The sequence below is a fragment of the Botrytis byssoidea genome (genome assembly GCF_014898295.1).
Source record: "Botrytis byssoidea strain MUCL 94 chromosome Unknown BBYS_005, whole genome shotgun sequence".
Lineage (NCBI taxonomy): Eukaryota > Fungi > Ascomycota > Leotiomycetes > Helotiales > Sclerotiniaceae > Botrytis > Botrytis byssoidea.
In genome coordinates, this window is record NW_024065846.1 from 635,689 (window position 1) to 648,190 (window position 12,502).

Sequence of the window (12,502 nt, forward strand, 5' to 3'; positions counted from 1 at the left end):
ATCTGTCGTCTCCGTCGAGTTCGAAGATACGTCAAGATGTAACCTAAGGACGTTTAGTAGACAGGAATCTTAAATGCATCAAAGGTGTAAGTCCAGCTATCAATCGAAGCCTCATCATGGACGCAATCGAAAGTAGTACTGTTGCTCTGCCAGAGAGGACGAGTTGGCCATTGACAAAGCATCTGAGTCTCGCCTGCATATGTACCCGAAGATACAGTTGCATTGAGAGCAATGGGCTTGACTCCATTTTCAACCCAGTCGATCATAATTTCCATTTTATCCTCGGGATAGGGACCAGGCTGAAGAGAGTTGGTTCCGCAGTGGGCTGCACCAGGAACAAGGTAGAATTGATACCAGTTCTGGAGTGCCTCTAGACCCTCTTCAGCAGTAGCATTGCTGTACATAGCGGAACGAACGGATTGCCAGTAGTGTACGGATGAGGCGGATGGAATACTTGGATCGGATTCACCGTGGTAGTGAAGCAACTTACCCCCAGAAGATTGGAAAGTAGTTAAATCAGGGAGGGTAGTTTGTAAGCTATCCATATATCTCACCATACCAATGTTCATCCACTCAACAAGAGTATCGTAAGTAACGTTATCAAGGTCGGAAAGATTGTCGAGATCGAGCAATTGAACGTACTTGGTGACATACGCTCCTCCAGTAGATGGAATGCTAAGTTCCCAGGATCCAATGTTGTTGTTGTACGTGGTAGCGGCATCTCCAAGGTTGGAAGCAATCTGCCAGGAAAGGTATGCACGCTCGTTATCGGAGTTGTGGAGACCGTCATAGATGGCTTGAGCGACAGCGATACCCTCAGCAGTCACTGTTCCATTCTGGGCAGGTGTAGTGCTGGTTGTACTACCTTGTGCACGCTTACTGAATCCGAAACCGAGAGAATAGGGGGTAGTTGCTGCGCAGTAGTATGATTCGCCGATAATCGAACTGAGGTTGAAGTTAAGCTTGCAAAGATCTGTGCGAGAAACCACACCGTCTGTTCGTCCATCGAGAGGATCGCAAGCAGCGATGGTAGCATTTACAATTTTATCCATCTCTCAAGGTGGTGGGTAGTAATCCAATGTGTGTTCAACGGCGGATGAGAAAACGTGATGGACTTGTTGCTGCGCGAAACGGAAAGCCGGAGCACCTGCAATAACTCCATCGTATTCCTCGCCCCAGCGCTGAACTTGACTCATACCCTCTCTTCCTCCATCCGAACATCCTTCATAATAGGTATAGACCTTTGTGTCATCGGAAAAGCCGTAGAAGCCCTTCGTAAGCGTCTTTCCAACCTGAGTCATCTCACCTAATGCTTGGTACCCAAACATGTACGTCGCGTCCCAGTTGATAGATCCGTTGCCATATAGAACTACCTCATCATAACTGTAGTCGAAGGCGTCGTACCCTGCATCAGTGGCACCACCAACGGCGCCATATGCAAGCCCTCCAGTTGCGTCACTGGAAAGAGAATAACCACCTCCACCAGCGACGTAGAAGCGATTTTCAAAATCTGAAGGACTTGGGAAAGCATACTTTATGACCACCTTATCGCCCTTTCCAGTGTGGGTGTAGGTTACTGTAACATTACAGTAGGTGTAGGTGGTAGTGCTACCCATACCAGCAGATGCATTGTAGACAGCGCCCGCTGTCACGGCTGAAGGGATCAAATCGATATCTAGCAAGGTTCCATTTGCAGGTATTGCGGCCTGAACATTGGATACAGTGCATACATCGGAAAGCGATGCAGCATTCACTGTCACCGCAAGAGCTGCGGGAGCTGTGCGCGAAGATTGGCGCATATTGATGAATCTAATCAAAGTATTGAACAAGAGGAATAAGAGTGAATCAAGAGAATGTCTGATTTAGGTTGAAACAACGAATGTGAAGCAAGTGCCGAGAGTAAATCATCACCGGTACTTGCAAAGAATTATATATACATTATTACAGGCTTAATTGAGGCATTGAACGGGTCCGTTCATCATCATGGTCTCGAGATGAAGATGACCAGGAGGATACCGTCGCCGCGTCATGTGCAGACGTATAGGTTGGCCCATAAGATTAGCTTAAGGCATAGAAACAAAAATAGGTGATTGTCTTCTCAGAACGAAACGAAACGAATAGTCAAGCAGTTCCTTCCTTAGCCGCGATTGACTACACCCCTCTTCCAGGCTTCGTAAGCTCCGTCAAGAGGATGTCACTGCAAACCTAAGCTTAAAAACAAATACTGCCACGATATAGGGCTGGGTTGGAATATCCCTATCACTACGAAGTACATGTGGCGTATACCAGTAACTACCGTGCATGATTACGTAATTACCTGGCGAAGATCACCAGGATCTCGGTTTAGAGTGTGTATACTCCACTTAGTCTACATTGCATGGTGGATCGAGACAGGCCTTATATAAACGACGATGTCACTGAATGTAAACCATTGGTGGCCAAGCTGCTTTTTGGTAGTGAAGTACACAGTTATAGACTTATAGTATTGAAGACTTCGGGACCGAAACTCTTGGTCAACTTGATCGCAGCTGTGATTGCAAAATTGTGCCGCGTGTCGCTTGTCCTCTGATATCACAGGCTTCTAGCTTCAATTTATATTATGGTGGCTGATGTTGAAGCCTTCTAGTGTATATGAGTTATCGAATTATTCTTTGGAATATGTACAAGCCATACGGTATGATAAAAAACTGATAACATACTAAAGTACTAGAATCTCATAAATTCTTTAGTGTCTCAGCCACATCCTTTGAGCGCATAAGGATATTCAATAGATTTCTCCCTTCCTCAATAAGCGATATTGAAGCTATCTTAATTGGACTTTACTTGGATCCATTGAACCCGGTATTTCCTTATCTTTTCAGCAGTGTAAAGTATCATGCAACAATATCAATAGTTTCTATGATATGATTTTCGATATCGCATGTTAGAATGCGTAATAGAAAATGCAATACCCTTCACCACAGTGGGGCGTATATTCAATACTTGCTATACCGCTTCAACTACCAGGACTTGTATTACATGTGAGCTAAAGATAGATACATATGTATCGATCTGAATGTCATAGTCTGGATGTATTCTAGTACAGAATGAGAGCATCCACAAGGAAACTGCCGATATTCTACAAAGTGACCACAAAAAAGGGAGAAGCGAATTAGATTAGAAGGTGTGCCATGGAAATGTTACAGAAATGTAGACACGTCTTTGATAAGCCTGCCTCATTATTTGACAAAGGGCAACGAGTTTTGAAACTACCTTCACCTCACGCTTTGTACTAATCGGCATGAATATCAAATGCAACAAGTGTAGGAAGTAATAACCTTGGTCTAGGCTCACCCCTATCTTACTGCCGGGCGAGAAAGATAATAGCGGTGACAGTGAATCAAGCGTCAAGCTGATCAGCCAGCAACGCTCGGAGTAGAGAGGCGCGATTATGGCGCAAAAAAACTGACCAAATTATCTTTTCAGCTTCCAGAAGTCGGACGGAGAATGAGCTGCAAGATATTGTCTCAACCCCGTTAGGATACCAGCTGTAATAGATTATGTTGCCCCATTCACGAGGGAAATAGATTGAGACCTACAGATAATCAAACAGATACATTCTTTTTTTAGTTCGGTCAATTTTGCCCGACCCAGAACTCGTATTGTCTCGAAGCAAGTGCGATAAAACGTTGGAAAAGATCGTAGCACCGTAACATAAATAAAGGAAACACCACTTCTAACTCGAGTTGTGAAATCTTGTCGAGTATTCATCACCACTACCATCGTTATTCTGCCTATTCGTTATTTCTCTGAGCCACTCAAAGCGAACGCGTATAACTTTAATGACCAGCAACAGTGATTATTAAACTTGCCTCGTCTTTCACACAAGAATAAATCAGTGCCTGCATGATACAGTATAATGCAAATCACGAAAAGGGGTTTCTCGGATGCAATTCCAAGTGTTCATAACGACCATAATGGATTCATTATCTGGAACCGCATGAAAACTCTAGTAGATAAGAGGCCTAAGACAAACCGGCCTCGGGATTGCTCATCCGTTTCTGGTTTCTTATCCTTTGATATTCAAAGTGGGCGATGGGTTGTGTTAGCAGCTACAAGGTACGTGAAGTTACTTACAAGTGAAATCTTCAGAGGTAGTAACAACTGATGTGTAATTAATTGAAAAATTCTTAAATATTATTGCTATTAAGCACACACATTCAGGAGACTACAGACCAGAGCTTTCCGGCTATTACTAATATTTCCCTTCTAGAGAATCACGATGAGAGAAATAGTCGAGCAAAAAGTAATGTTGATACTGCAGCCAGATTGAACATAGTTATTAGTATGAAAACCAGACTACGTGATCTAATAGCCTCTGGTCTGCGAAGTAAGATTCTCAAGGGGCATGTAACGGATGAGTTTCTCCACTATAACGGCCAACTTGACTGTATTATGAAAGGAACAATTGTAATTAGGGTCAATTGAAAAGTTTGGTTATTCTCATTTGTGCATTAGTAGAGCCGTTACAGAATTTGGTTAAGAGAGTGTAGGCAATGACTCATGTTTCGAAAATACGTTATATTTGAGGATAACAAGGCTTAATTTTGTTGGATCTGAGAGATATTCTACATCTCTGCTCACAACTTTTTGGGCGATGAAATTGATCAATACAAAATCGATCAAGAGCCCTGTTGGTGAGGACAACGCAGAAATCGACCAAAGTCAGTTCGAATATCTTGAGAATTATTTCAATGATTGAATGCAGACTGAACAATCGAACAATGGGTTCTGATACTAAGTAATTATAGAATGAATGTATTACAGGCTTTGAAAGTTGAGAAATATTCTATCAGTTTACAAATCTATAAGAGTTCCTAACTTTGAGTTATTCGTAATGATTGCCGCACCTAGATGTCATGTTCCTCAGACAAAAAAGATCAGGACATTATTCTCTAGCCCTAATACACAATCTAAATGTAAGTCCTTAGTACAACAAGCAACAAACACAAGATTGTTAAGATCCAATAATCTACTAGGTCGTCAGTTCCGCAACTCGTGTCGACTAGCAGTAGTTCGGCTATACTTATACAGAAGAACCAATATAAGATGGAATTTATTACTGACATAGAAGTTTGTATATTCTCCTACACGTAGAATTGTATTTAGATTGAAATCGAGAGGAAGAATTAGAAACTTATAAACTTATGTAAATAAATGTTAATGATTGAAAATTGATATCATAATATGTCTAATTATAAGCGTCTTGTAGTTAACTCTATGAATTTAACCGATATTAGCGGCGCTAAGTAGATATTGTATGAGGATCTAAACATTAATTACGATTGAAAGACTACTTCACTCTAAGCTTAACTCTTTAAATAGATGTTCTGATAGATAGTACTTAGGTATACAATATAGAACTCTATCTAAATTTGATTAAAAAGTAAGATTCAAAGCTTGTAAAATTTTGTGGATGAAATACTGATTTTTTAAATTCTCTTTGAATATAGTATAACTGTAATCCACACAAACAAATATCAAATACAAAAGAGTTAATTTACATCTGATTACTTTCCCTAAGCCCTGTAATGTTATTTTGCTCTGGGCTCAAGCAAGATAATTTCTCAGGACATACTTCTTCGAGGGTTTTCCATTTTTGTATCTTGTAATTTACAAGTTTCACTTGATTAGATCATTATATATTTGAGAGTGTGTTCGCTAAATAAATTTCAAGAACAAGTACGAAGAAAGTGTCTCTCTATCAAGATAAAATTAATCAAGCGTCAACTGGAAATTTCCACGTGCACAGACAGAAGGGGGGAGGGAAAAGACCGATAAACAAGCGAACGCATCTCCCACTATCTTGATGTTCACAACAAGCTAAGAAAATCATATCCCAAGCTTTGTATTGTATGATATTATAATTGACTTTGGAAGATTCTACCACTTTCCTTCAGCCTGCAATTATATTACAATAATTGTGATCACCTGGACTTCGGGATAGGATTTCAACTTCTCGGATCAAACTCCTCCATCTCACATATACAGATATGCAGTCGCCTCTGAAAGGAGATCTGATCCCGCAAGATGGAGTGGCATTCAATGACGAATGCCAATATTTCAATAAACTCAATTCCTTGATGCAATCAATCAACACTCATCACTGCGGAAAAACATCACATGCCCACATATTTCACCAAGACATACAGTTTATCTCACGTTTTTCAAGCAATTGGTTGTGTTGAATGGATATACCAACGTGTATGTACATGGAAAATATGCAGGGGTAATAGAAACTAATTCATTCTATTAACCTTCTTCACATGAAGAAGGAATGCTAAAATGTCTGGTGTTCTCATCCCACTCTATGAATGGATATGCCACGTACACAGTATGCATGAGAGCGGGATGGAATATGATCGATGTAACCGTTTTACACGTCAGTATTCCGACAGGTTGGAACGCATTTTTCTCCGCTGAGCCCCGCACATAAGCCAATCAACTCGAATTGCGTTTCTTCAGACGTTGAATTTTAAATGAAGTTTATTAGTCGATTTGCTAGAACGATGCCACCCTCATCTAGCTAATGCAATTATATCCCGAAAAACCGTTTGAACTTTAGTACCGTTGGTACCGTTGGTATCGGTGAGGTTTTTGGTAAGAGCATTGCCGGAGGAAGGAGTAGCAACAACCAGTAGCATGATAAAGATTGAAAATGGCTTGGCGTTAGCTTCAAGGTGATAATTAGGGCTGCAATCGAGCTTTTGGAAATGTCAATTACAATACTTTGTAAGAACATAAAAAGCCCAAACGTTTAGTGAACCAGTTCAATTCACCAGTATTATCTTGAACGCTTTACTTTGCTTCTTTTACCTGCCACCATGCCTACCGAAGAGATTTTCGCGCAGTCCCCCCCCTTCCCCAACGATGTTCCAACAGCTGAAATCCCTATAATCTCATACAAAGCCCTGCAGAGCAATTCCTCTTCTGAATCGGATAGGCTCTTCGATTCTTGTAGAGAGCATGGTGTTTTCTTGCTTAACCTGCGTGGTTCTGAGGAAGGAGAGGCACTTCTGAAAGATGCTGAATCCATGTTCAAGATTAGCAACGCCACTTTTGATCTTGAGCAGAATGAGCTCATGAAATACGTCAGCGATCCTCCTCGGGATCTCAGAGGGTAAGTACACAAACATAGCTCATTTTAATTTCGCAAAGAAAAAAATAAACTGACATCTTGATAAGCTACAAACCAGTTGGAACTTTGAAGACTGGCGATGGCAAATTCGATGCCATTGAAGTTTACAACGTCAACCAGGACGACGCACTGGGTCTTGAGCCAAATCCAAAGCCCGATCCTTATCCATTTGTTGAAAAAAAATCTTCAATTCAGTCATTTTTCCGCCGTGCACACTCTGGGATCTGCGCTGTATTTTCTCATCTCGACAATCACCTTGGACTCCCGTCTGGAACCCTAGCTTCTACTTGCCCAATTGATAAGCGCTCAGATACATCCCTTCGCATGGTATACACACGCCCCCAACCCGTTGTTGACCACCGTGTTGCCTTCGCGAGTCATACCGACGTCGGCTTGATAACCATGCTGTTCAATGTTGTTGGCGGCCTTCAAATCCTCCCTGCAGGCGTCGAAAACAAGAATGAGAATTGGTTATACATAAAGCCACAGCCGGGCTGTGCAGTGATCAATTTGGGCGACACTTTGGTCGAGCGTACTGGCGGTGTCTTACGTAGTGCTTTGCATAGAGTCATAACACCTCCCGGTGAGCAGGGAATGCATGTCAGGAGGAGCTTAGCATATTTGGTCCGGTGCGAGAATGATGGGAGTATGAAAAGGTTCAAGGGCAGCGGCATTCCAGCCTTGGCGAAAGAGGAGGCTGATCAGTCGAAAACCGTACGAGAGTGGGGTGAGTGGAGGATCAGACAGATCATGAACGGGGACTTAAAGCCGCAAACAATGGGGGGAAAAGCATTCGTCGGGGCGCCTGCTATCAGTGTATAAGCTTGATAAATATTACGGAAAAGTAAACGAATCTAGCAAAGCTTTAATAGATCTTATATTTTTCATTATTTGATGCGTCTTAATTGAGCAGAGAGAATCGAATCTTGTAAATTCAAAACAGCTCGTGCTTAAAAGTGTAAATTAAAAGTAACATTCTAGGGAAATTGGTACCTCCATTCAAAATGCTAGGTGCCTGGAAGTCATTCAGAGTCGATTGCTGTACTGTCTAGGGATTGAATTTAGGGATTGAACAGGAAACTGCCTAGGCTAATTATTGGCGAAATTTAAAATGTTATCCAAAGATGTGAAAAAATACCGGAATAAAGAGTGCTCGAGTCTTAAATACTCTCACAGTCCCACTACAAATCCGAATCTACTGACAGCATTTGAGCTTGTACATGTGATGCGAACAGCGTCGCAACAGAAAACTACCACGATATTATTTAGCACAAAACTAAATGTCCAAGTGGTTACTTTTTGTCTTTATAGCTTAGAACTTTAAACTGACAGATCAAGTATTGGATAAAACATAGAGAAGCGACCTGATTACTAATCAAGAAAGATGCTTAACATTCCAATTCGCTCTGGTCCAGGATAACCTTAGAGGAATCGTAGGAAATCAGGCTGAACATTCGACGACGAGAGTGTCACAATTGGAGAAAGCGATGGAGTAGTTATGATCTTGAGAGATTTTATCTTCATAAAGAGAGAGTCAGCCATTAAGTGTCCCGCGAAGACAAGACAAAAAATAGTCATGAGGCAATTCGAATCAAAGGTGACTAGAGCTTGAGATTGAAATTGAGGAAATCGCGATTTTGAGGAAACGCGGTGATGAGAGTGATAAAGAGTTGATCGGAAAATGCCGAGGAGAAATAGGGTCAAACAAAAATAGTGGTTTCTCTTGATGGGAATCAAAAAGAAAACGTGCTATCCCTTCGAGCGAAAGGAAAAGTTCTAGTACCTAGATATAGGTGCTGATATTGCGTGCTGGATGACGAGAGCACTTGACGAGAAGATCTTTGATTGGCTCGGAAGATTGCCGAAAAGGGGTATGTTTAATCATTGCAAGAACATGAAAACAAAAATAAAAGCTTTAACGAGATCCAGATTCAAGTTCGACTCTGAAGCAGCTAGATCTAGGCTCATCTTCAAAGCATTCTCGGCTCTCGCAAAAATTGAGTGTAAGATTTGTTCTCATTGCATTTATTCGATTATTTCTTATCAAGTCGATCGATCCTCTCCCTTAGTTTCCCGATCTCTCTAGGCGTAGTTTTGCAACAACCTCCAACAATGATATCCTTCCACAATCCCCTATCTCTTGCCCTTCTGACAATCTCAAGAACCGCCTCATCCCACTGCAAATCTTCTTTTCCGGGTGGCTCTCTAATTTCCCATACTTTGGTAGAGGTATTATAGACTTCTCCCTTGATCGTTCCATCGGGATATACTACCAAAGATGGCCATTCACTGATATCCCCTTTCTCGATTAAAGCCTTAACTTCTTGCTCAAATTCCACTATCAAAGATTCAACTTTTCCGACTTTGGTACAATTCAGACCGATTCCAAATGGTACTGGAGAACCATCTTTGTTGCCCAACATTGCTTGTACAATTTGTTGCACAGAGCTTCCACCGGGTAAGCAATTTCCTTCGCCAGGGAATACACACGTGATCCAAAATGGCTTGCTTCCAGCCGTTCCACTGTTCGAGTTTTCAACTTCTCCCATGGATTTTCTTACACCCTCAATCTCCTCCAATAATGGGATGGTTTCAAATGCCACATAGTCAACTCTATCCCAGCATTTTGGATCTCTCGAGAATACTGAAATTCTCTCATGGTGCCATGAGCTTAATTGTTCGCTCGATTTATGGTCATCATCGTATTTCCCGGTATATTCTTGTCCCGGAGCCATGATCGCACCGTATGCTCCAAGGCTTAGTGCAATTCTGCCATTTGAATCTCTTTTGGTGGAAAATGCATCGGAAGCGATGTCTACAGCGCTTCTCATAATGCTATTTACCTCCTCCTTGTCCCCATCTTCTTTTCCCGAGTTAGAAGATGAATGTGAATGAACAGCATATCCTGATCCTCTAAATCCCTCATAACTCGTTTGATAAGTTGCAGTTAACAAAATATCAGCACCAGCATCCACAAAGGATTTTTGAGTAGCGAGGAGTGTTTTGGGTCCATGGGGATGAGTTGGAATGAGTAGCTGAGAAGACCATAGAGGTTCCTTTTCTGTGAATTGTACTTGGTGGGAATCACCTAGGGTAGTGCCAAGACCTCCGTCAAGGAGGTGGATTTTACAACCAGGGGACATTTTGAGAAGCTGTAAAATCTGACGAACACAGGATAGAGGATCGACAGAACCAATGACAGTTGGAAAGTTGGACTACAAGTCTGTATGTGAGATACAGTAGAGGGCAGATTGAGGAAGAAAAGTATGCGAAGTGGGGTATTCAAAGGGTTTTCTCTCGGCCCGCTCTCGCTGAAAAGATGGCGTTATCAATGGATAGCCTTACGCGGCAGATTAAAAGTTACCTAAGAAGACGCGATGAGTAGTTTGAGGGTTTAGACTTGCTCTTGCTTTGAAACAACAGCATCTACATAAAGATTTTGTTTGGACTACTCCCCTCATGCTTATATCATCCACACAAAATCCTTAGTCCTCCCCTCCAGAGAAAATGAAATTGATAATAGCAAAATTATGGAAAAATTGATCAAAGCCTCTTCTTTTTGCAGCTAAGATGAGAAGTCATTTGTGTGTGTATTACTTGGAGCGCACTTGAAGTGTATTGTCTCATTTCATAGAAGAAAATGTAGAGCTTGATATTCCAGCTCTTCGATACAAATGATCAATTGCTCTCGCCCAAATTTGGTTGGTTGCCTCGAGGTTGCATGCACACGAGTATCAATGCCAAGATTTTCACATGTCAGCCACATTTCCTTACGCCACAACTATGACGCAGCAGCCAGTCAAGTGAATCCAGGTATCACTTATCATTTCTTGAATCTCGAGGTGTCCTTTCCACCTCTCATGTTCATATTTGCGGTCGAATCTGCATACCTAGAACTCTTTTCTACATACTACCATATCTTATTGAAAAGTCTAATACTACACGAAATCCTAGAATATTCTTAAGTACCGCATCCTATAAGCATTTTCGAACCTGGAAGAATGACATTGCCTTCAGATTATTGTGAGTCCTTCAGACTATTCCACTCACCCATTGAGATGGCCAATATGCTAATAGTTTTCATTTGCTAGATGCCGTTCTTGGCGTACCATCCACTGCAACCCAGCAACAGATCCGCAATGCCTACAAAAAGTACAAACTTCTTCCCTACCCCTCTTTCCAGATCACCAACTAACCTTCGTCACTCAATAGAGCAGCTTTAAAAACCCACCCCGATCGGGTTGCCTCTGACTCCCCCGAACGTGCAGAAAGAACCCGTAAATTTCAACAAATTAACGACGCATACTATACACTCTCGGAACCCACTCGTCGTCGCGATTATGACGCTGCCCGTACATATCATGGATTTGGCTCTGGAGCCTCCACAGCCTCCACGTCTATGGATGATGATGAAGAAATTCCCGATCCATCTGCTGGACCTGGTGGATTCCCATGGTCTAGTTTTGGCTTCTCGTCGAAGGCGAAGAACCCAGAGGAGGAAGAGAAATTTCAAGACGCACAATTTGGAGATGTATTTGAAGAGATGTTGAGAGAAGAAGGAATGGCAGAGAATAATAATTCCCCTACCGGGAAGTTCTGGAGTATGGTGGGTGGATTGAGTGGAGGAGCTATGGGATTTATTGTTGCGAATTTCCCGGGAATGTTAGCTGGAGCTGTGGCAGGGAATAGGTTGGGTGCTGTGAGAGACGCCAGGGGAAAGAGCGTTTATTCTGTTTTCCAAGTAAGTTGAGATTGAGTGTTAAACGTGGGAGAGAATGAAAGGAAATTATGCTAATATGTGTGCTGTATAGGAACTCCCTCAAGGCGATAAAGCAAGACTATTAAGTCAGCTCGCCGCAAAGGTTTTCAGTCATGCTGTGGGTTCATAAATTACGATTTGTCACGAATTTGAAGAGATATCTTTTGCTTTGGACTTATTGACAATGGGGCTGGCGTTAGAGGACTACAGGGTTAGGTTATTGAGGGTATTGGGTACAGTTGATACAATACAGCAAGCGAACAGGAGATTTATACGATGGTCGGGTAGCGTGGATAGGTCAAATTATGTATGTAGATATCCAATACAGCAGCATAAGGAGCTGAATTTTCAATGTCCGTGAGGTAAATCAGGTGATATGTTAAGGGGCTGCACTACTAACGGAAAAGAAGTCAGGCAGATGAAACAAATAGATCGTGGGGAGCATTCTTTGAAGATGCATGTATTCGTGTTCGCCTGCAATTAATAGGCAATGGAAGCTTGATACTGAGCGTCGCTTGTGAAACTCATCAAGACCACCAAAAGTATATGGCTTGAGTCTGGAGAGA

At 42.0% G+C, this 12,502-nt stretch overlaps 4 protein-coding genes across 4 annotated transcripts; 2 read left to right on the forward strand and 2 right to left on the reverse strand.

Moving 5' to 3' along the window:
* Positions 1 to 53: 53 nt before the first annotated feature.
* Positions 54 to 1,799, reverse strand: EAE97_003006 (uncharacterized protein; the record flags this gene model as incomplete). The annotated part of the gene is made up of 2 exons (XM_038873518.1): positions 54 to 1,052; positions 1,107 to 1,799. 2 exons carry the CDS (start codon positions 1,797 to 1,799, stop codon positions 54 to 56), a joined length of 1,692 nt encoding a protein of 563 aa, XP_038735381.1.
* A 5,064-nt stretch (positions 1,800 to 6,863) lies between these two features.
* EAE97_003007 (uncharacterized protein) lies at positions 6,864 to 7,999 on the forward strand (the record flags this gene model as incomplete). The annotated part of the gene is made up of 2 exons (XM_038873519.1): positions 6,864 to 7,159; positions 7,225 to 7,999. 2 exons carry the CDS (start codon positions 6,864 to 6,866, stop codon positions 7,997 to 7,999), a joined length of 1,071 nt encoding a protein of 356 aa, XP_038735382.1.
* A 1,211-nt stretch (positions 8,000 to 9,210) lies between these two features.
* EAE97_003008 (uncharacterized protein) lies at positions 9,211 to 10,320 on the reverse strand (the record flags this gene model as incomplete). The annotated part of the gene is made up of 1 exon (XM_038873520.1): positions 9,211 to 10,320. The coding sequence occupies one exon, from the start codon at positions 10,318 to 10,320 to the stop codon at positions 9,211 to 9,213; it is 1,110 nt and encodes a 369-aa protein (XP_038735383.1).
* Positions 10,321 to 11,178: 858 nt separating this feature from the next.
* EAE97_003009 (uncharacterized protein) lies at positions 11,179 to 12,066 on the forward strand (the record flags this gene model as incomplete). The annotated part of the gene is made up of 4 exons (XM_038873521.1): positions 11,179 to 11,200; positions 11,269 to 11,329; positions 11,390 to 11,918; positions 11,989 to 12,066. 4 exons carry the CDS (start codon positions 11,179 to 11,181, stop codon positions 12,064 to 12,066), a joined length of 690 nt encoding a protein of 229 aa, XP_038735384.1.
* Between the last annotated feature and the right edge of the window lie 436 nt (positions 12,067 to 12,502).